We start from the raw sequence: 24,524 nt of genomic DNA, 5'->3' as shown, positions 1-24,524 counted from the left end.
GTTTTTTTATCAGAGAAAATACAGAACATGTAAAATTTATAATTTCTAATGTAAAAACTACTTTGTTTAACAAGAATAAAATTCTTAAATAAGATGTTTGATACTTTCTACCCAGCTTCGTCACTTATTTCTATTCTCAGAGAGAAAAGAGCCCTATCCTTTCAAGTTCCTTTCAAGTGCTAGAATTGAGTATCATGATAATAGTAGTAGATCGGTAGCTCTAATAGTGCTAATAACAATTAACATTATTGAATGCATACTCTATCAGTTTTCTAAGCTAATTATTTATTGCTGTATAGCAAACCACCCCAAAATTTCGTGGCTTGATTTAACAGCAATTATTATTTGTCATGGTTTTGTGGGTTTACCGAATGTTTTTTCTGCTTCATATAATGTTGGTTGGGATGCTAGTTCAGCTGGAAGGTCCAGTGGCTTTACTCTCATGCCTAGCATTTGGTACTTGGCAGCTGGGAACATACTTGGGTCTTTCTACGTGATTTCTTGGACTTCCTCAGAATATGGCAGCTAAACGCAAGAGCATTTTTAAAGAGGCAGAGGCAGAAACTGCCAAACTTGTAATGCCTAGCCTCAAAAATTTATGTAGCATCATTTCTACCACATTCTATTGAGTAAAGCAGGTCACAGGCTACTTCAGTAAAAGGGGAGGGAAATAGACTCCCCTGTGTTGGGAAGAGTGCCAAAGATTTTGTGGCCATTTTTAATTTTTTACAAATTGAGCTAAGTACTCAATCCTTTACAAAATTAGCTAAGTACTTTTACAATGTATGTTTTAGAGATCAGAAAACTGAGACTTGAAGAGGTTAAGTCAGTGTCCAAGGTCATCTAGTTACTAAGTACTTTAAGCTTTAGAGCAAGCTTGTCCAACCCGTGACCTGGCCCAGTACAACTTTGAATGTAGCTCAACACAAATTCGTAAACTTTCTTAAAACATTATGAGATTTTTTTTGTGACTTCTTTTTTTAAGCTCATCAGCTATTGTTAGTGTTAGTGTATTTTACGTGTGGCCCAAGGAAACCAAAAGATTGGACACTCCTGCCTTTTTTTTTACTTTAGAGCTGGAGCTTTTCACCATTGTAATATATTACCTTCAATGGTATAGGCAGATCAATTTGTCCTTCTGCTCCAAAGCTAATATCTGAGGAAGTTTTATTTATGTGGCGGGATAATTGTCTTTGCAGTCAGTGAGATTATAAAGATATTTGGATCACATTATTGAGGAGCCATCATGTGGTAAAAGTAGCAGTCTCTCCAAATTTGGAAATTTCTGAGTTGTTGGGTGATATGAAAGGTAAAATTTTTACATCTGATGTTATCCTGTGTCTACTACAAATATTAGCACATTGCCTCACCAAGAGCAAATAAATAAGTCAGCTTCTTAAACCATAAGTTTCCCAGTGGGCATATTCCATTCTACTACAATTTATATTTTTCATATGGTTTCAGTATTCTAGTGTTTACTATTCATTAACATGAAACACGGATTTTAAATTGCCTTTTTAAAAATTATTTCTGCTGCTTTGTGGTTTTCTTTGTTTTGAGGGCCATGTTATTCATGGAGTTTTCATTGTTAAAAAAAGAAAAAAAGAAATGTCAGTAATGCCTGTGATGGTAAAGAACAAAATAAAAGTCAAGGCTTTCAATTATACTAATTGAAAGTTTTTATGCTTACGGTAATTTGAGTTTTCTGTGTTAGATTCTTGGCATACTGCCTTCAGGATTTCTTCAGTCTAAGACTGAGGCATATTGAGGAAAGTCTGTAAGTTGAAAATATTATATAGCCTATTGTGCTTTCATGTTAGCTGTAAGTTGTGAAATGGATTCACAGTTTTTGCTTAAAGCATATAGACATTTTAGTGCCAGAGTTATCTAGTCTCCTGCTGATCAGAATAAAAGTGGTAGATAGCCCCATAGAATGTTATGGGGCCATAGAACGTATGTACCACAACCCCCTGGTTTTATAGAAGAAGGTTTAGATAAGAGAAGCTTTCACTCTTGTTCATATCATGGAATAGTGTGAAGGGCAGAGTTGTGTCTAGAAACCTGGTCTGTCAGCACTGTGTTTTCTTCCACTGTATCCCAGTATTTCCTTAATTAGCCTTGTTATTAGAAATGTAAACCAAGTATCCAAGAAGGTCCTGTCACCACCACTCAACTGTAGAATAAGTTAAATCCAGCTTAACTTTTGCATTTGTGAAAATCTTAGACCTTTAAAAAATGCTTAGTCGTCATTGTATTCAGAAAGCTTAAGACTTCTATAGTGGTTCAGGGAAATTGTACTGCTGAGAACTAGTAGGTTATTACAGCCATGTTTTTCTGTGATTACTTTTTATTTTTCATTTTGAAAGAAAAAAACTGCCTGGAATAGTCTCAATGCTTTAAAAAGACAGGATTTTTCTGTGAGACCATTGACATCTAAATTAGTGTTCTCTTGAACTGTTATCTTGCATATTAAGACATATCATATATCTAATAAATGGAAGAAAAATGTAGTTAATTGAATCATCTGGTTGGGTTCGGCTATACCATTTCTTTCATGATGTTATATGACAAAGAACACATGTGATGTGCTAATTTATCTATGTAACTATTCTGAGGTTTCTTGCTCCTAATAATAATTTAGTTTTAGTTGCATTTTTTAGGAGACTATTATAAAGGAAGGAGATAAATCATGAACTAGATTTAAGGATCCAGACCCCTCCTTCTGTTTAAAGCATTTTTAGACTGTGGATTTAAGTGTTTGAGCTTTCTGTTGTCTGGTTTTTATTTTAAAGATATGAAATTAGAACTAAGAGGTTTTTCTTTTGGGGAAGGATGTGGAAAAAATACTGGTGTGCCATTTGTGAATGTACTATGGGGGAAGGACTAACACTTTTTAGAAAATTGGTAATCAGCGGTCATGCAAGTGGTTTGGCTTGAGTGCCCCAGAGATGCCTTCTCCGTTTGAAAGCCGAAGCAGCGTGGTTGCCAGTGGAGCCTTTCAGAGTACGGGAGACATTGCAGTGAGTCTGGAAATCTATTCTGTCTCCAGTAGGCACATCTCAGGTTTATCAGAGAACATCAGTATAATGGCTTTTTAATGACATTTTTGTTTCTTACTGAAAATAGGGCAATTTAAAGAATAAAAGAAAGAAAAACTATAGTAATTCTACTAACCAGAGGTTACTATTGATAATGCCTTTTTGTGTATATCCTGTATTTGTTTTCCTATTTACAACACATCATCTATAATGTGGTATTTATAGCCTTTTAATAGAACTAAGATTGTACTGAGCATAGTATCGATTACCCTGCCTTTTTCACTCTACACTTTCATTTTACCCACTTTCCCCCCCGATTCTCTCACACAGTGTTATGTGTGAGAATAGATTTCCAGACTCACTGCAATGTCTCCCATCCTTCAAAGGGCCCCACTGGCAACCAGTCTGTGTTGGCTTTCAAATGGAGAAGGCATATCTGGGGCACTTGATATGCACTTGCACTACCACTGGTTCCCAGTTTTCTATGAGGTATCTATATCAGATCATGGCTAAAATGAGTGGGAATTGCTTGGCAAATTTGTGTTTGTTTTTATCTTTATATTTGCACATACTGAATAAAGATAATTTTAATCCTGGGGAAGAGGTAGAAAAAATCTCATGATTTTAGTTTTCTCTGGTAGTATTGCACGACATAAGCACCAGAGAGATGACTTTTTTCCTCCTTTGGTTCATTTGTATTTTACTTGTCCTATTCCAAAAGAACAGTATTGAAATGAGACACAGGTATCAATAAGGAAAATTTCCAGAGCCAGAAGAAGGAAGGAACTGTCAGGGAACAATTAGTGTGATGGGAAACTATGTTATGCTTCCTCAGAAAGTGTGACAAATATGTTACATTTACTTGAGTTTCTGGAAACTGCACATGAGGGATATAGCATTAATTTACTTTGTCTTGTTGGTATTCTGTTTTACCATTCATGAAGAAAGAAAAAAAATGAGAGAAAATAAAAGGTGTCAGAACTCACAGAGTAAAGATATTTTTCTAATTTAAAGTCAAACTTCAGAGTTTTAATTCTCTGTTAAAGTGGGTTTTGGTTAAAAATTATTTTCTGTAAACTAATTTTATAGGCTTTTCCTATCTGTCTGTTCATTAGCACAGTTTTGGGGTCAGCAAATTATTCCTTATAGTTTAAAAATATTTTTTATAATCTTTGAAATTAGCAAACTTATTTGATATCTATTTTAAGAAGTTGTTACAGGTATAAGACTTTTTCTTCTCTAACAAAGATGTGCGCTGACAGAGCTGAAACACAATATCTATGTAAAATAACCATGGTGCCCTTCAAGGAAACCTTTGTGCCCTGGCAGATAAAGTGTTGTGGCATGTCACATATGGGAAGGGGTAGGGAAAAGATTCCATGTAAGTATTTTGACATAAAGCTGGTGCATTTGAGAATTCAACAGGCTGAGACATAGAAACATTGTATCAGAGTGGGGTGAAGGAATGGCTTAACTCAAGGAAAGCAGACCATTTGGATAGCTTGGGGAGAAAACAGAAGTAGTGTGAGAAATGGTGGAAAGGACACTAGAAATACTTGAGGAGTTTCTAACTATATTCTATTGAGTAAAAACAAGACAAAAGCCATCCTTGATTTGTCAAAAGTGATAAAAATGATGTAACAAGTAGAAATAGGATTTTCCTGCTGGGTTTGGGGTAGAACTTGGAAAAAAACTGATCAATTATGTCTTTTTGAGCCATGTGTTTAAAATTAAGGTGGAGGATCAGAAGCAATAAATATGGATTAGTTGACTCCATTCAGATTGCCGCTTCACTGTTTTATGATAGACTACTGGGAATAGCAAATAGTAAGAAACTTAATGTAGATTTGTTTAAAAAATTTGTTACTACTGTTGTTTCAATGTCAAGTTTATTTTGCTTGTTGATGAAACTGGTCTTTTATCACATAACTCTAGGTCATAAAAGTATAGTTTGAATTTCCAACATTTCTAATGTTTCTTTTTCTTTTGAAAAATAATCAAAGAAAAAGTTCTGCTATGTTCTGGTTACTTCTGTATGAATCTCATAGCAATCATGATTTTCCATTGTGTTTACAGAACTTTCATTGTGTTTTATCGTAAAGGAAAGAAAGAGTGGATTATTTTTTCTTTTTTGTCTCAAATAATGGAGTGGTCTACATTTTAAAGGTTTATTTTACAAAAGGATACTTGTTACATATTAGGTTTCATCAAAAGAAGTTCAATACTAAAGATAAAGAGTTTTCTTTATTGAAATATATATTGTCAAGCTTTTAAACCAAATGAAAGTATGAGTGGTCATATTATACTGTAGTAGGTTTTCGTAATAGATTTTCCAGATTAAAACCATTTGTTGAAATCATCAAAGAGATGTTAATCCTGCTTTAGCATTGGTGCAAAGTTAAAATAACTGACATTAAAAAAATTATTTGGGAAGCTTTATTGAATATATTGAGATAAGGTTTATTGTAGTCCTTCTCTTCATGCATACTGCTGTTACAATTCCAGGAGGTTTCAAAATCCATGTGAATGACCCCATTCAACCCTCAAACTGTCCAATTCCTGGCCTAATTCACCTTCACTCTGCTGTAGCTACCAGTTGCAGGACTAGCTGCATTTTGGCCAGAACTGCATCACCCTGGAAATTTTAAACACACTCTCTCTCTTCTGATTGCCCTCTTTTTCTGGTTCCATCTCAGCTTTATTCCCACTGCATTGTTCTTTATCTTTGGAGCTCTCTAAATCCCTTAAATTCATTGGGTATAGGATTCTGTCATCTTCATCTTTGTAATATCAGTGCCTAGACTAAGCCTGGCGTATAATAGGCACTCAGAGATTTGAAGAATAAATGACTAAATGACTGTATCAAATACTTGCCCATTGTTTGCTGTTTCTGAATTGTACAAGGCCATCATGATAATTGATGATCTTAATAATGTGAGAATATGATTCTCTTACCTTAGTAAGAGAGCCATCAGTTTATTGGATGATAGTTATATGGAAAAAGAAGAAATGCTACTGTGATAAATATTTATAATTTTAAACAGAAGTGGTAAGTAGAATTAATGATAAACAACTTACTTATTGAAGGTTTTCAAAAAATTAGATGCATCAGGGTCTTACCTACATGTCTTATGTATTTTTATTCAAAATTTTTAGAAATGAGGAAACAGAGAGGTGAAGTAACCTTTTCTTTATCTTTAAACAGGCTAAGGATATTAAGCCAGTACTAACAAACTTAAGGACCAAACTCGTCAATATGTAAGATACTAGAAAAATTAATCAGAATATATTTTGAATATCTTGTGGAAGCTTCTCAAAGGATATTACATTGAGCATCATAGGCTGGCATGTTATTTCGTGTTTTAAGTAAGGCATTTGTAAGTTGTCCATTTAATTATATTTATTTTAGAAAGCAAATATATTTGTCCTGTGAAGAGCATCCTTATTTTGAGGGATAGCTTCTTGCCGTTAATAAAACTTCGTAGATAACATGTTGAAAAGAATACCACAGGCCGGGCTCAGTTGGCTCACGCCTGTAATCCCAGCACTTTGGGAGGCCGAGGTGGGCAGATCACTTGAGGTGAGGAGTTCCAAACCAGCCTGGCCAACATGGAGAAACCCTTCTCTACTAAAGTACAAAAATTAGCCAGGTGTGGTGGCATGCACCCTCTGGAGGCTGAGACACGAGAATCGCTTGAACCCATGAGGTGGAGGTTGCTGTTAGCCTAGATAGGGCCACTGCATTCCAGCCTGGGCAATAGAGTGAGACTCTGTATCAAAAAAAAAAAAAAGAAAAGAAAAAAGAAAAGAAAAGAAAACTACAGAGAGATCAAAGAATGCCCAAAGTTACCTCTCCCAGTCAGAATTTTGGGTGTAACCTCCCTAGCTGTGCTAGTGGTGGATGAGGTGTTTAACAAAGGAAATGTAAGATCTTTCTTTAGTTGCCAGTTCAGTGTAGTTTTTTGGAATTAGTTTACTAAATTTCTTTTAAAGTGATCAGTTTAGTATCCAAGAAGTAAAATGGAGCAAGTTGAAAAATTGTCCTTCTGCCTGTGTTTCAGTTTAGATTGTTCCTAGGCGCACTGCTGACTTCTCTTATGACTTTGGGTAGATTCAGTCTTTACTGGTATTTTAAATTTTAATGTCTGTTGTGTACTCTCCTTAGACACATTTAAAACTTTAAAGCATTTGGGCAGGGGGAATGGGTAAGGATCCAGTTTTATTTAAGACTGTCAGGACCCATCTCAATAGTAGTATCTATTCCCATGAGAGAGAAATGAAAGGCAAGGCTTACATCAGCCTAGTCTCCTCACTTAGGAATCACAACATTCCTAAGGTCAGAAACAGTGTGAAGTAAGTCTCTGAACCCATTTTGGAGGGCAGTACTTCAGAAATACAGTGGAAATTGCTCTTTAGCTGGATGTGAGTTTCATTTTAAGCACCACTGTTTATATTCTTTATGTCTTGCCTTTCTTTTTATATTGAGTTTGTTTCACCTTGTAAAAATTAAGAAGAGCATGTTCTAGCTTTTAAATGTGAGAATTGAATTATTAATAGTTTTTGGGTAAAAGTATCACCTCCCATTTCTTCTACCAAAAGCAGCACATCCTCACAGACTTTGCACCTCACTGAAAATAGTCATTGAAAGTTTTTACTAATTCAGCATTTAAAGCTTTTTATTTCCTCCTTGATTTATAACACAGCTGTTTCTTGAATAGAAAAATCTCAAGGACTACATGCAATCTAATTAGATTACATTCTTTGTGTGAGTCTCCTGCATTTAGTGGAGGCCACTAATCAAATCTTGATATATTTTCTATTTCTTTTATGAATTTAATTCATCAAGTCAAGATGGCTATAATTAGAGCAGATTACTCCTACCACATTGTATTATGATGATCTCTTCATGTTTTTTTGTTTCATACTATATGATATTCATTAAGGGTAGCATTGTGTCATCCTCCATCAAGCATTATATGCTTTCTTTGTGCTTATGATGTTGACTGTAGCAACCTTAAACTGTTAAGACTTGTTTATAAACGGCGAAGCTCCATCATTCCAACAGAGTCAGCATGCTAATTCACTCTAGTTCAAATCCACATTCTAGTTGAATCCCTGCAATGTAACTTGACATTTGGAGAAATTGATTCATACCATTTTAAAGAAATATGATATAGGTGACAGAATCCAGGATGAAGAGGTACCTTGTTGCTTAGATGATGACGTTGTGGATTCATTTCACATCTCTCTCTCTTTTTAATGTAGCTCTTCTCCCTCCTTGGTTTTTATTCCTCCCTCCTCCTTTCTTCTTCAAGCCTCCTCTAATGTTAACATCTTTGGCAGTTTGGCCAGTGTTGACAACTACTTTTTGATTATTTGGTATTTTAAAATACTTTTATTGGCCAGGTGTGGTGGCTCACACCTTATAATCCCAGTACTTTGGGAGGTCGAGGTGGGCAGATCACGAGGTCGATATTGAGACCATCCTGGCTAACACGGTGAAACCCTGTCTCTACTAAAACTACAAAAAATTAGCCGGGCATGGTGGCGGGCGCCTGTAGTCCCAGCTACTCGGGAGGCTGAGGCAGGAGAATGGCATGAACCTGGGAGGCGGAGCTGGCAGTGAGCCGAGATCGCGCCACTGCACTCTAGCCTGGGTGACAGAGCGAGACTCCATCTCAAAAAAAAAAACAAAAAAAAAACCCAAAACTTTTATTGTAAAATTATTTATTACAAACAAAATCCCATGCAAAGCAAATGAATAAATGTGATGGTTAATGGAATATATGTGGAAATAAGTAGCTTCTCTTATAAGTGAAAGAACTGATGTTGAAAATTCCATGTAAAATTAATTAAAATTAAAATTACATTTGTAAGATTATTGAGTCTTTTCTTTCTGGGCAGATTTTTATTTAGTTAGTTGTTTTGGGATTGTTTGGGTTTTAGTGGCAGAAATATATTCTTCATAAATATCAGATTCTTTATTAGGCAGTCATCATTTTAGGTCTTACAATGATGGGAAATCCCATGGGCTTAGGGAAAATTGGCTAAGTGTGGAAAAATTACGTAATAGAAAAAATTCCATCTACAAAGATGTGTGATTGTTTCTTTTCTTCTCTCTATGTCTAGATGGTTAGAGATGACTGTATTCTTGGATTGTTTTATTTTCAAAATTGAAAGTTTTTTTTTTTTAAATGGGTATCAGGCTGGGCACAGTGTCTCATGCCTGTAACCCCAGCACTTTAGGAGGTTGAGATGGGTAGATCACCTGAGGTCAGGAGTTTGAGACCAGCCTGACCAGTATGGTAAAACCCCGTCTCTACTAAAAATCCAAAGTTAGATGGGCATGGTGGTGCATGCCTGTAATCCCAGCTACTTGGGAGGCTGAGACAGGAGGATTGCTTGAACCCGGGAGGCAGAAGTTGCAGTGAGCCGAGATCACACCATTGCACTCCATTCTGGGCAACAAGAGCAAAACTCCATCTCAAAAAAAAAAATAGGTATCAAAGGATGCATAGTGGGATGGGGAATAAAGAAAGCACATACTACATAGCAAAACATTGTAAACAAAAAGAAGTCACAGCGTCATATAAAAAAGAAAACGTATTTTCTATGATAACAAATTTAAATGAAATTAGATACCAGAATTAGTTTTCAGTTCTCTTTCTCTTTTTTTTTTCCTTTTAAGCTCCAACAGAATGAGTTTGTCAGTTCTTTTCATACCTTGGTGTCGATTGCAACCTCTATAAATATGTTAAATAATGGATTTCTAAGATGATTATCTACATATATATGGAGTGTGTGTGAGTGTATAAGTATAAAGTAAATATATACTGTAATGTGTATGTATATATACATATATATATTCAACTATTTTTAACAATATGAGCTTGAGTTTCTTTCAAGACTAAAGGCAAAATGTATTTTTTCATTGCCTTATTTTGTGCAAAAGCCAAATAAAATTGTGGTGATCCATTTGCAGAAGCAAGAAAATAGAAGCATATACACATTTTATAGTCAATCAGTGAGTATTGATATAGGTACTGGTGATTATTAGAGCTTCTAGACTATAAAAAATGTTACTATGTTTCTTTTAAAGTTTAGTGTCTGCATAGCCAGTGGATCAGATACCCAGAATGGGTGGGTAATCACTGGCGTTGTGTTTCAGACTTTAGATCTAACAAGTAAAAATTAAAATAAATTGGATATGATTAAAGGACAAACAATCAAGGGGATGGAGTGCAGCCAATTCAGAAAATAAAGAACAGTTGGTTTACCCTAATTATAGCCATTTTGATTTTTCTTTTGTATGTATCAATTGGAAGTTTGGTAAAAATTAAATCTTTAGCCCAATTATAGAAATAAATTCATTGCAGATTTCCTAAGGTGACTTTATACTTTTCTTAAACTCAAATCTTAAAAGTCGGTTGTAGTTTGTACGAGCCACAATTCTTTCCTTTGATATAGTAAAACAGTTTACTTTTTATTTTTTAAAATAATATCTTATATCTACCATCATCTAAATTGAGGATATGTTAACATAAATGACAAAATCATATTGATATCAAAGATTCAACTGATTAAGAGAAATTTTACACTTGGATTAGGATGAGTTGTGCAAAAGTGGCTGAATCTAATAAAAAGATGTAACATTTATATATATTATAATGAATTTTGCAGATTATTTATGGGTACAGGTCAAGCATTAAAATAAGGCCTATGTTATGCCCTCCCCCCTTTCATCAAAAAGCTTTTCGTAGATAAGTTATGGAAATAGGTGACTGTTTTTTTTAAACTTTTTTAAGGAAGATGAATTTATTGATTTTATAGAATATCTTATTGCATTCTTCTTATTACTACTTTTCCCACTTTTGATCATGCGTATCTTTTTTCTATATTCATCTTATACAGGAAGTTATGTATCTCCTTTGTAAATTAGAAAGAGTGTCACCCAATGATTTTATTGTCAGGTGCATATTAAATGATCTCCTTGGTAACAAACATGAGTTATTATTATTATTTGACAGTTATTAAACACAGATACATGAGTAAATATGGAGCAAAGAAACACAACTTTCAATGACAAAGGTCTGCTGATACATTGTATGGTTTTATATGTTGCAAATTTGATGACTTTCTCTGTGTTAATTTCCCTCTATATTTTTATTGAGTCCTAACACACTTGCCTCCACTCACATCCCAACACACACACGCACACACACACACTCTCTCTCTCTCTCGTATATACAGGTGCACATACACATGCATAATAGCTGAAGCTTCAAAATGAAAACATATGCAGAATGTACCTATTGATTTCTGGTCATTCTGAGCAAAAGGGAATATAAAGAAATAAAGTTTGTTTGAAACTGGGGAAGTCATTTAGTATTTTGTGTTTTAATTGCTTCTTAACTATCTAACACTAGTAGTTTTATGCCGATTAACGTACTATTGAAAATTTAAGAAATGTTAGCAAGGATTATAGGTGATTGATAGTACTGTTTTGTAGTATGAAGCATGGTTTAAATCTTGTCAGAATCCCCAGAACTTAACATGGAAATTAGAATAGAGGTGACACCTGTATCTCCATTCTAAACCATTTAGTCATATTACTACAATTTTTTCCTTCTAAAACAGACTTCATCAAGTCTTCAGAATTCTGAATCCATTAATCCATTTGACTCTCCATTTATTTCTTTTCTCTTTCATTTTTTGTTTTTGAGACATTGTCTCACTCTGTTACCCATGCTGAAGTGCAGTGGCATGTTCATGTCTCACTGAACCTCTGCCTCCTGGCTCAAGAGATCACATCAGCCTCCCTAATAACTGGGGCTATAGGCATGCGCTCCCACGCCCTGCTAATTTTTTGTAGAGATGAGGTCCTGCCATGTTGCCGAGGCTGGTCTCAAACTCTGGGCTCTAGCCATTTGGCCACCTCAGCCTCCCAATGTGGTAGGATTACAGGGGTGAGTCACCACGCCTAGCCTGACTCTCCATTTCTTATAGCAGTACCTCTTAATGAGGAAAGCACATTAGAATTGCCCACGGGGCTTCTAAAATATGCATATATCTAGAACCCTTCCTCAGAAAATCTGATATTTAGGTAGGAGTGGTAAGCATGTTTAACAAAAACTGCGCATTGATTCAGATGCCTCTTTATGTCATGTCCAAACTAAAGTTTCTTACTCTGTCTCATGTTATTTTCTCCTGTTACCCTCTGCTCTGCTTTCACTGTGCCAAAAATGATATAATACAAATACGTTTTCATTTTATACTTTTGTATTAGTACTTTTGTACATGCTGTTTCTACTGCCTGAAATACCTTTTACTTCCCTCTGCATCCTCCCTTTCTCTCCTCTCCAGGTCTTTTATCTGTCAAACAATGAGTTTTCTTCCTAGATTCTCCTCTGATGGCAAATCTTTCCTTACTCCCCCAGGTAGAAATAGTCACTCTCTCTTTTATGTTTACCATTTATATTTGATTATTAATTTTTTAAGTGTCCATCTCTTCCATTAATCTGTGAGCTCAGTGAAATTACGTAATTTATCTTATTTGTGTTTATGTTAAATGAATACATGGATAACTAATAAGTTGACAGCTTTGTTAGGAATTTAAATGTACAATGTTTTCATAAATGTTTTTTTAAGGGCAGCATTAAGTTGAGGTTTTCATGATCAACCACCAAGACATACGTTGATACATACATAACATTATTTGTCTTAATATATATTACCATAAAAATTTGCATGCATATAGGTGTTTATTTCTTATCTTCATTTTTTTCCCTTGTGCCTACAGACGAAATCTCACAAAACTGTCCCTTATCTTCAGTCACATGCTGGCAGAAATCAAAGCAATCTTTCCCAATGGTCAATTCCAGGGAGATAACTTTCGTATCACAAAAGCAGATGCTGCTGAATTCTGGAGAAAGTTTTTTGGAGACAAGTAAGTAAAAATCATTTTTATAGCTGTGGATCTATCTTTCAAGGGTTACTGTATCCTCCCTCCAGTTGGATATGGTATATATTTTACTTGAGTGTTTTGTGAATGTATTTTATTATTTTTGATAAGCATTTTGATTGGTAATTTTTATAGTCACCAAAGGTATGCCTCAATAATGCAATAGTTTTTTAGTCACTAAGTAAATATTATACAATGTTATTTGTTTCATGAGCATTCATTGAGTTTGTTCTGAGAAGCAGAGGTATGTAAGAGTCTTTATACCTGAGAAGCTGATAACTTCTTATAATTTAATATGTACTTAATATACAAAATAAAGGGTAGAAGGGCATAGATACTTTAAAAAATTGCATAAGTAAATTGCTGTGACAATTTAGAAGGGAATAGTTGCTTTGGGATCAGTGATCAGGGACTGCTTCCTGGAGGAGGTGGTATGTTAAGCTTGGTTAAGATCTGAAATCGAGGTGAGAGAAGGCCCTGGCACCCTGATCCAGCCTTTCTTTGTTTTACTGCATAGAGATTATATATGTGTGAACAAGATATGAGGATAATGTTATCACAAAGATGTAGTCTGTTGCAAAGTAGTTAAAGATGTTTTCTCTCAGGTATGCCCTACAGAGACACAGATTCTGGTGAGCTTGGTAGATAATGGAATTGAATATCTAAAGTCAGCATAATTTATATAAAAGTTGCAAAACTTTTGTCATAAATGTCTCAGTAAAATGATCAAGAATGAGCATCAGGAGGCAAGTGGTTTCCCCAGTAACCTTTTACGAATTACCTTTAATGAGAGCGCATCCTCAGAATGTCCTAGAATGTAGGCAAAGCCCTGGCTGAGTAAGTAAGGAGGAAGTGTGACTGCTTACATAGATTCTTGTTTTAATCTTGTATCAAAGGTCTGTATTTGTCCTTTAACTGATGAAATTAGACATAAAAATTGTTAATATACACTTTTTTTAGTACTTTGATATGTTGAACTGCAATATTGGTTTTCCTTTGTTTGTTTTTGTTTTTGTTTTTTCTTTACAAAGTACTATAGTTTACTATAGTCACCACCAAGATTGGAATATACCTACATAGAGTAATGTACATTTCATTAAGCACACAATTTTTTTGGCATCCAAAATATTAAAGCCTATTTCCCACATTATACTAAAATGTATTCTGAATTATTTTTAGGCACTAAAGGAGAAAATGCCATTGTTGCCATTAACATGGAAATTCTGTGTTGTAGCAATCTAGTTATTTATAATGTTCATATATTCATTCAGAAATGAAGAATTTAGAAAAAAGTTTATCCTTATCTGAATTAGAGTAACAGAGACAGCTAAGACTATACTAATTAAATATTTATTAATTGTAGAAAGCAGAACAATCTTGCCAGGTTCAGGGTGTAGGAACTGAGAGGGTTTGTTTCCTGTAGTTGCAGTTCATGTATTAACATTGTAAGCTTAGTTCAAACAGTCGGTAACCTTCAAAATAAACTTTCTCTTAAAGTTTTAAGAAAATATATAGGACAAATTGATTATGGTATTTCTTTTTGAAAACTGAAAATTCTGGTGAGTTATAAAATTGTTTACTTGTCATAAGGTCAATAAAAAATGGAAAGTTTGCTCACAGGTTTTTTTAAGAGAGGAGTTTACTTTGCTGGTACTTCAAGCCACAGAAAATTATGCATTTGAGACATCTTTATTTCCCTTTATTTATAACCACAGACATCAAGGGGCTGAAATTTCTGTTCAACTGCTACATGAGTGAAATCACTACTACATCAAATGAGGGATTCTTGAAATAGTGATTAGATACTTTCCCTACCTCCCAAGTCTTTTCACTTTTGTCTGCTGTTTTTACTGAATTGAGAAAGCTGCTTAATTTTTCTTTAACACTTTTAATTTGTGGATGACTGCCAAATTTCATGCTCTTTTTGGAACTTATATGCATTACCATAGTCATACAAATTAATTATTCCTTTATTAGATAATTGGAGAAAGTATTTTTTTATTCTTCCTAGGTTTTTACCTTGTGGTTCCATAATATTTTATTGAATGAATGGACATATGCATGAATAATGTGTATCCTTTCGAAAGGTTGAATTTTTTTTTCCATTATGCTCTAATACTGTTTGTATTTTCCCAAAACTTAGTTCTCCTGTGGGAGCATGCCTGTCATTTATCTTACTGTTCATTGAGGCCATGTAAGAATGCTTTCATTTAGCCTAACCAGTGCCTTTAAACTTGAAAACAGCATTCTTTCCTAAAACAGAACCATTAATCCATTCATGAGGGCAGCGCCCTCAAGATCTAACCACCTCTTGAAGGTCCTACTTCTTAATACAGTCGCAATGGCAATTAAATTTTAACATGAATTTTGGAAGGGGCATTCAAACTATAGCACTGTTGTTTTTGAAGACATGGTAGTGCTACCCTCTCTGCTCAGGGCCCAAGCCCAGCAGCCAAGAGGCACTGCCTGCCTTGTGGCCCAAGGGGAACAGTAACACAACATGTATCATGGCAAATTTGTTGGGAGATTCTGTTTATGGTCAATGTTTATGCAAATGGATATATTTTAACAATGCAGTCATGCTTTTCCTTTCATAGTCTGTTGACCAGGAGTTAGAAATCTGTAGGAAAAGAAAAGTGACATTATTGAATAAATGTGTCTAAGTATGTTCAGCAAAATGAGACCAATACTAAACTGAATCTTCACACTCTGGAATAATAACTTATAATCCAGAAACTTTAAGCATGAAGCTCGAAAAATATATTACTAGCGTTAAAAAAAGAAGCACATCAATGTGATTAGACTCTGGGTGACAGTCATTTTTCTTAGCGAGTCAGGTAGCAGCTTGTGACTCATTTAAGTACTTTTTGACATTGAGAAAAGTGATTGATTGACGTGGTGATTTATAAGATTTTAGTGCACTGGTCACCTGAGCAGTGCACACTGTACCTAATATGTAGTGTAGTCTTTTATCCCTTACCCCTGTCTCACCCTTCCCCACCACGACCCCGAAGTCCATTATATCATTCTTATGCCTTTGTTTGCTCATAGCTTAGCTCCCACTTATAAGTGAGAACATACGATATTTAGTTTTCTATTTCTGAGTTACTTCACTTAGAATAATGGTTTCTAGCTCCATCCAAGTTGCTGCAAAAGACATTATTTCATTCCTTCTTATGGCTGAGTAATAGTCCATGGTGTAAATAAACCATGTTTTCTTTATCCGCTTGTTTGTCTATGTGCACTTAGGTTGGTTCCATATCGTTGCAATTGCAAATTATGCTGCTATAAACAAGCGTGTGCATGTGTCTTTTTCATATAATGACTTCTTTTCCTTTGACCAGGTATCTGGCAGTGGATTGCTGGATTGAATGGCAGTTCTACTTTTAGTTCTTTAAAGAGTCTCCATACTGTTTTCCATAGTGGTTGTTACTAATTTATACTCCCACCAGCAATGTAGAAGTGTTCCCTTTTCACAACATCCACGTCAACATCTATTGTTTTTAAAGATGTTTAACAACATCTATTGTTTTTAATTATGGTCATTCTTGCAGAAGTAAGGTGGTTTCTCACTGTGGTTTTCATTTGCATTTCCCCGATGATTAGTGATGTTGAGCATTTTTTCAAATGTTTGTTGGCTGTTTGTATATGTCTTTTGAGAAATGTCTATTCATTTCCTTTGCCCACTTTTTGATGGGATTATTTGTTTTCTTCTTGCTGATTTGTTTTAGGTCCTTGTAGATTCTAGATACTAGTCCATTGTCAGAAGCGTAGTTTGCAAGTATGTTGTCCCACTGTGTGAGTTGTCTGTTTACTCTCCTGATTATTTCTTTTGCTGTGCAGAAGCTTTTTAATTAGGTCCCATTTATTTATTTTTATTTTTATGCATTTGCTTTTGAGGTCTTAGCCATGAATTTTCTGCCTAAGCTAATGTCTAGAAGAGTTTCTTTGATGTTATCTTGTAGGATTTTCATGGTTTCAGGTCTTAGATTTAAGTCTTTGATCCATCTTGAGTTGATTTTTTAATAAGGTGAGAGATGGGGATCCAGTTTCATTCTTCTACATGTGGCTTGCCAGTTTTTCCAGCACAGTTTATTGAATAGGGTATCCTTTTCCAAATTTATGTTTTTGTATGCTTTGTCGAAGATCAGTTAGCTGTATTTGGCTTTACTTCTGGGTTCTCTGTTCTGTTCCATTGGTCTATGTGCCTGTCATTATACCAGTACCATGCTGCTTTGGTAACTATAGCCTTGTGTTGTAATTTGAGGTCAGATAGTGTGATGCCTCCAGATTTGTTCTTTTCGCTTAGTATTGCTTTGGTGATATGGTCTCTTTTTTGGTTCCATACGAATCTTAGGATTGTTTTTTCTAGTTCTGTGAAGAATGTTTATGGTATTTTGATGGGAATTGCATGGAGTCTGTGGATTGCTTTGAGCAGTGTGGTCATTTTATTCTTCCCATCCATGAGCAGGTGATGTGTTTCCATTTGTTGTGTCATCTATAATTTCTGTGTTTCAGTGTTTTGTAGTTTTCCTTCTAGAGATCTTTCACCTCCTTGGTTAAATATATTCCTAAGTATTTTATTTTATTTTTTTCAGCTGTTGCAAAGGGGATTGAGTTCTTGGTTTGATTCTCAGCTTGGTTATGTTGGTGTATAGCAGTGCCACTGATTTGTGTACATTGATTTTGTGTCCAGAGACTTTACTGAATTCATTTATAAGATCTGGGAGCTTTTTGGATGAATCTTGAGGCTTTTCCAGGTATATGATCATATCATCAGTGAATGATGACAGTTCAACTTCCTCTTTTCCAATTTGGATGCCTCTTCTTTCTTTTTTTTTTATTGGATTGCTCTGGCTGTGACTTCCAGTACTGGGTTGAATAGAAGTGGTGAAGGTGGGGATCTTTATCTGGTTACAATTCTCAGGGGGAATGCTTTCAACTTTTTGCCATTCAGTATGATGTTAGCTATAGGTTTGACATATATGGCTTTTATTACTTTCGGGTAAATCTCTTCTATACATATTTTGTTGAGGGATTATAAAGGGGTGCTGTATGTTATCAAGTGCTATTTCTGGGACTATTGAGATGATTATATATATTTTTAAAATTTCTGTTTATGTGATGTGTCACATTTATTAACTTACATATGTTAAACTGTCCTTGTATCTCTGAAACCCACTTGATTGTGATGTATTAGTTTTTTGTTGTGCTGTTGGATTAGTTAGCTAGTATTTTGTTGAGGATTTTTGCATCTATGTTCATCAGAGATATTGGTCTGTAGTTTGTTGTTGTTATGTCTTTTCCTGGTTTTGATATTAGCATGGTAGTGGCTTCATAGAATGATTTATGGAGGATTCCCTCTTTCTCTGTCTTTTAGAATATTTTCAGTAGGATTAGTACCAATTTGTCTTTGAATGTCTGGTAGAATTCAGTTGTGAATCTATCTTGTCCTGGACTTTCTCTGTTTGCATTTTTAAAATTACTGATTCAGTCTCACTGCTTGTTATTGTTATTGGGTGGCAGTAACCTTACCCAGCTCTCCTGCAGTTGGTGAGGCTGATCTCACTCCCACAGTGCTCTGCTAACAATGCTTGGTTTAGATCCAGGTAGTCTATAGACAGAACTCAGACCTGCCCCAGGTCATAAGCTTCTCCACATAGAAAGCTGCCATGGCTTTCAAAAAGCTATGCCCGTCTTCGTCTTCCTACATGGCCAGGCACCCAGCTCCTATGCTCCTGTCTGCAGCACACTTCCCGCTTGCCGCAACTCCTCCCTCCCCATTCTGTTCAAGGGAATTTGTTCCACTCGAGATTATATTACAAAATTCAGTTGGGAGGTTCTTTCACCCTGTGTCCTTTCCCTGAGCTCATTGGCTGACTTCCAGAGGGTCCCTGTGAGATATAGTCAGGAATAGCTTCCCTGGGTTCATGCTGGAGATTGGGAAGTCCTGCTGCGGCTCCTACTTTTTTATTTCCCTAAATCTGTTCCAGCTATTGGAAGGGTAAAGGGCTTCTCCAGTGGCCTGGATTTTCAGATTCCCTGGTGGGGATGTGTACTTGGAGGCAGGCTCTTCCCCTCTCGCACTCTGAGGACTTAGGAGTTTTTCACCTGTCTCACGTAGTAGGCTGTAGCCTCCGAGTTCTTTCACAGGGTCTGTGGATTCTGTTTTCCTAAGTTCCTGCGTTGGTTCTTTGAGAAAAAATTCACACTGAATCTCTGCACATTATTCTGTCCTTCCAAGTGGGAGAAGCATGCTGACACTGCCTCCAGTCTGCCATCTTGAAAAAAACAAAAAACAAAAATTAGCATTGAGAAGATTTAGACATAAATTTCCAAACAAATTATAATTCAATTAGAAACACAGATTCTAACTCTTGAATCTTCTTACATAGCCTCTCCTCTCCATACATAAAATTCTCTTCTTCAAATTTAAATTCATGCTCTGCATTACCCCAACAACCTTCTGATTAGTCTGCCTATCTCCAATAACAGCCTATCCCATTGTTCTTAGGGGACCAGTGAGCTGTCTAAAAAGCAGAGCTAATCATTCCAGTCTTTCGCTTGAAGTGTTTGCATGAATATTAATTGTAGGTTAAAGTCTAAAATCACATTAAACGTCACAAGCTTTAGAAACTTTTTCGCTGGCTTCTTTTTTTCTACTTATCATTTCGGTATACTTAACTCATCTGCAAAGAAACAACTCAATACTCTTCATATTTCCCAATGTATGTCTCATTTTTTACTCCTCATTGTCTTTGTTTTCGTACGTTGCATTCACTGCTTGGATAGGCAGTCACCCATGCTCTATCCAGTGTTGCCACTTTGAAAGCTTTACTTTAGTACCCTAATGGATATCCCTACTCTGTGCTGCCAGGTACCTGAGCTCACATCTGTCATAATATATTACAGTGAACTGCTGACATGCCCCCATTTCTCAATTGAGAGGTTTCCAATAGACTGGAAAGTTTCTTTGGAGGCAGAGACTGCATCTTACTTATTTTTGTGTTTTTGAGCCTGACACATTTCCTGGAATGTTTAGGCAATAATAATTTTTTTTTTTAGGCGGAGTTTTGCTCTTGTTGCCCAGGCTAGAGTGCAATGGCGCCATCTCGGCTCACTGCAACCTCTGCCTCCTGGGTTCAAGCGATTCTCCCGCCTCAGCCTCCCAAGTAGCTGGGATTACAGGCATGCACCACCACGCCCGGCAATTTTTTTTTTGTATGTTTAGTAGACGTGGAGTTTCTCCATGTTGGCCAGGCTGGTCTCAAACTCCTGACCTCAGGTGATCCACCCGTCTCAGCCTCCCAAAGTGCTGGGATTACAGGCATGAGCCATCACGCCCGGCGGCAATAATTGTTAACAGACTACATGAATAATTGCATAGATGGACGATGTCTGTCCTCTACTCTCAATTTCAAATGACTTCATTGTATATAAATTGATCTCTTTTTAAATAATCAGTTCCTACATTTCTATTCCTTAGATGCCTCTCTTCCCTCTTTCTTTTCATCTGTCTCAGAATTTTGACACCTTTCTTTAAGTTCAGTTCAGAAGTCCACTTTTCTGAGTTTTTCTCATTCATATACACCCTTCTACATGATCTATGTTAATTACTCTATACTTTGGTTGCTGTTGTATTTTAGACACACTTATATTGTAAAATGTGTTTACTATGTAGGTCTTTCTTGCTTGATTGCAAGAGTCTTCAATGACTTTCTATGCAAAAGTTGGTGAAAACAGACCCATTTATTAGAGTTATTGTATGTCAGATTTTGTGTTCAGTGCTTTCACATATGCTAGCCTCATTTTCAATATAATCTTTAAACTACTTTGTAAATGGTTGTTGAATGAGTCTTTTACGTACCATATACATTGTAGACATTTAGTAGTTATTAGTTGAATGTATGAGTATAGGATGCAACTTTTCTGCCATTTAAGCTCTCTCTTCCTTTACTTATGTTCTGTTCTTCAGTCAAATTGGCTTATTTGGCTCTTTCTGGACACATCAGCAATTATAGGTTTCTATGTCTTTGCTTATATTGCTCCTTCTACTTGAAGATTTTTATAATCTCTGGCATAACAATTCTTACTAATCCCTCAAAGATAATTTTGCTCATAATTTTTCCCATTAGTGTTATTACTAGATCTCTTAAACTTCGTTAAGCTCTGGCTTATCTTCTGCATTTACTGTTTTTATGGTTTTATTACAAGTATTTGTCTAGTTGTCATACTTCCCCCTAGACTATATGCTCCATGAAATCAAGCTTATTTATTCATCTTTGTATTTCTAAAGTAGCTCAGCACAATGTTTTATATACAGGCTTTCAGGAACCATTGTGCATTTAATTCAGATGAGTTGAGAAGTAGAGGAATGTGCATTAGCATGTGTATGTGTGAGATGGAGCCTGCTTGCTTGATTGATTGGGAGACAGCATACTTAGGGTTTGGCATGCAGGCTCTGCAGCCAGATTATCTGTCCCTGGACAGGTTCTGACTGCAACATTTACTCACTTTGTGACTTTGGGGAATCTAGTTGGTTTTTCTATGCATCTTTTTCCTCATTTATAAAATGTAGATGATACTAATAATACCTACCATCAATGGTTGTTATGACGGCTTAAAATAGCTAAACCTTACCTGTAAGGCACATAAAACTGTGTCTAGCATATAATAAATATTCTATTTTGTGGAATAATTAACCAATTGAAACCTTTAAAAGTGGTCCAAATTCTCTAAATAATGTAATTTACATTTGATGTTGTATGATGGAGATTTCATACTCTGTAGCAATCTAAAAGCAAAAAAAAAAAAGAAAGAAAAAGAAAAATTTTAAAAATTATTTTATGTGTATCCCGAGATGAAGGTAGAATTGAAAATAAGAAACTGGTTACCATAGGGGGAAAATGGTTTATTTATAGCTCAATTTATTGCCTCTATGATTGATTTCCTGCAAAAGCAACAAGGGCCTTTTTTGGTTTCCCGTATTTTCCTTTCACTTTTAATATGAAAGAAAGGAAAATACTTTCTTTACCTTTCCAGTGAGTGAGATATATATTCTTCTAGCATATTAACTAGCTCAGTTTTCCCTCTAGGTAAAGAAAGCACAACCTAATTATATTAAATTAAAAGAAGCGGTACACAGTAGAAATTAAGAGTTTTTACAATGAAAATTTTTAGCAGATACTCTAAAGAGAAAGAAAAAAGAACTAAAGTAGGATTCAAAGAATTTCAGGTATCTTTATGTCAATAAGGAAAATAAAAACTTACATATCTATTGGAGGCCTATTTTGTTCAATTCATTGTAACAAGATACAAAACAACTAAGATGCCAATTGTAATTTTCTACCTATAAGCAATATTCAGTTTGGGGAAGACACGATATAAAAAGAAGATAAATACTTAAAATCAGCTCTGTACCATTAGAAAATCACATAAAGAATATCACAAATAATTAATTTACTAGTGCATGCATACCTCAGAGATATTGTGGGTTTAGTTTGAGACCACTGCAATAAAGTACATCGCAATGAAGTGCATATTGCAATAAAGCAAGTCACATAGATTATTTTTGTCTTCCTAGTGAATATAGAAGTTGTATTTATACTATACTGTAGTCTGTTAGGTGTGCAATAGCATTATGTCTAAAAAAATATATGTACCTTAACTAAAAAAGAATTGCTAAAAAATGCTAACAATCAGCTGAGCCTTCAGTGAGTTGTAATCTTTTAGCTGCTGGAGAGTTGTGCCTCGATGTTCATGGCTATTGACTGATCATATGCTGAAAGTTAAGGTGGCTGTGGCAATTTCTTAAAATTAGGCAGCAGTGAAGTTTACTACATCAATTGGTTCTTCCTTTCATGTAATATTTATCTATAACATGCAATGCTGTTTGATAATATTTTACTCACAATAGAGTTTCATTCAAAATTGGAGTCAGTCCTCTCAAACCCTGCCACAGCTTTATCAACCAAGTGTCTGCAATATTCTAAATCCTTTATTGTAATATCAGCAGTGTTCACAGCATCTTCACCTGGAGTAAATTACATTTAAGAAAGCACTTTTTTGCTTTTCTATAAGAAGCAGTTTTCGTCTGTTCAAATTTTATGAGATTTGCATCAATTTAGCCACATATTTAGGTTCTACTTCTAATTCTAGTTCTCTAGCAAATTCTGCATCTACAGTTACTTCTTCCACTGAAGTCTTGAAATCCTCAGAGTCATCCATGAGGTTTGGAATTCACTGTTTCCAAACTCCTGTTAATGTTGATATTTTGACCTCCTCCCTTGAATCATAAATGTTCTTAGTGGCATTAGAAAGGTGAATCCTTTCCACGAGGTTTTGAATTTTCTTTGCCCAGAGCTATCACAATATATGACAGCTATAGCCGTAGGAAATGTATTTCTTAAATAATAAGACTTGAAAGTCAAAATGGCTCCTTGATTCATGGGCTGCAGAATGAGTACTGTGTTAGAAGACATGAAAACAACATTAATCTCCTCGTACATCTCCATCAAATCTTTTGGGTGATCAGGGGCATTGCCAATGAGCAGTACTATTTTGAAAGGAATTGTTTTCTCTACACAGCATATCTCAACAGTAGGCTTAAAATATTCATAATCCAGGTTTTTTGTTCCATTTGTAGAGCACGGGAAGAGGAGATTTAGCGTAATTCTTAAAGGACCTAGGATTTTTGGAATGGGGAATGAACATTGTGTTCAACTTAAAGTCACCACTTTTATTGGCCACTAACAAGAGTCAGCCTGTCCTTTGAAGCTTTTTGTTTTTTTAAATAAAGAACAGAAATTTATTTCTTATAGTTCTGAAGGCTAGGAAGTCCAAGATCAAGGTGCTGACAAATTGTCTGGTAAGGACCCACTTCCTAATTTATAGATGGCCAAACATCGTTTTGCAATATCCTCACATGGTAGAAAGAGTGAGGAACTATCAGGGGGCTTTTGTTTTTTCTTTTTCAACCTTTATTTTGGAGGTTATTTAGGGGGTACATATGCAAGTTATTGCATATTGCATGATGCTGAGGTTTGGGGTATGATTGAACCCATCGTGTAGCTTTGAAGCTAGGTATTGACTTCTCCCTAGCCCTAGCATTTTCTAGATAGCATTTTCTTTCATCTTAAGGCTGTTTCATCTACATTAATTATCTGTTGTTTTGTGTAGCCACATTCATCAATGATCTTAGCTAGATCTTCTGTATAACTTGTAGCTTCTACATCAGCACTTGGTGCTTCACCTTGCACTTTTATGTTAGAGAGAGCTTCTTTTCTTAAACCCCATAAACAAATTTCTGCTAGTTTCAAACTTTACTTCTGAAGCTTCCTGAATTCTCTTACCCTTCACAGAATTGAAGCGAGTTGGGGCCTTGTTTTGGATTCGGCTTTGGCCTAACAGAATACTGTGGCTAGTTTGATCTAACCAAACCACCAAAACTTTCTCCATATCACCAGTAAGGCTGTTTTGCTTTCTTATCATTCATATGTTCACTGAAGTAGCATTTTTAATTTCCT

At 35.4% G+C, this 24,524-nt stretch overlaps 1 protein-coding gene across 18 annotated transcripts in view; it reads left to right on the top strand.

The window, feature by feature from the left end:
• The window catches only part of CBLB (Cbl proto-oncogene B), a 211,710-nt gene that overhangs the window by 80,391 nt on the left and 106,795 nt on the right, over nucleotides 1–24,524 (top strand). For all 18 annotated transcript variants that reach the window (XR_010132892.1, XR_010132893.1, XM_063703996.1 and 15 more), the window contains exon 4: nucleotides 12,838–12,984. Coding sequence is in view for 16 of the 18 variants with exons in the window: in XM_063703996.1 (XP_063560066.1) it covers nucleotides 12,838–12,984 (147 nt within the window). In the remaining 2 variants the exon portion in view is untranslated. The remainder of the gene's footprint in view (nucleotides 1–12,837; nucleotides 12,985–24,524) is intronic.

This window comes from Gorilla gorilla, chromosome 2 (assembly GCF_029281585.2).
Source record: "Gorilla gorilla gorilla isolate KB3781 chromosome 2, NHGRI_mGorGor1-v2.1_pri, whole genome shotgun sequence".
NCBI classification, from domain to species: domain Eukaryota; kingdom Metazoa; phylum Chordata; class Mammalia; order Primates; family Hominidae; genus Gorilla; species Gorilla gorilla.
Note: the sequence above shows the minus strand (reverse complement) of the source record. Positions and strands in the feature narration are given on the sequence as shown.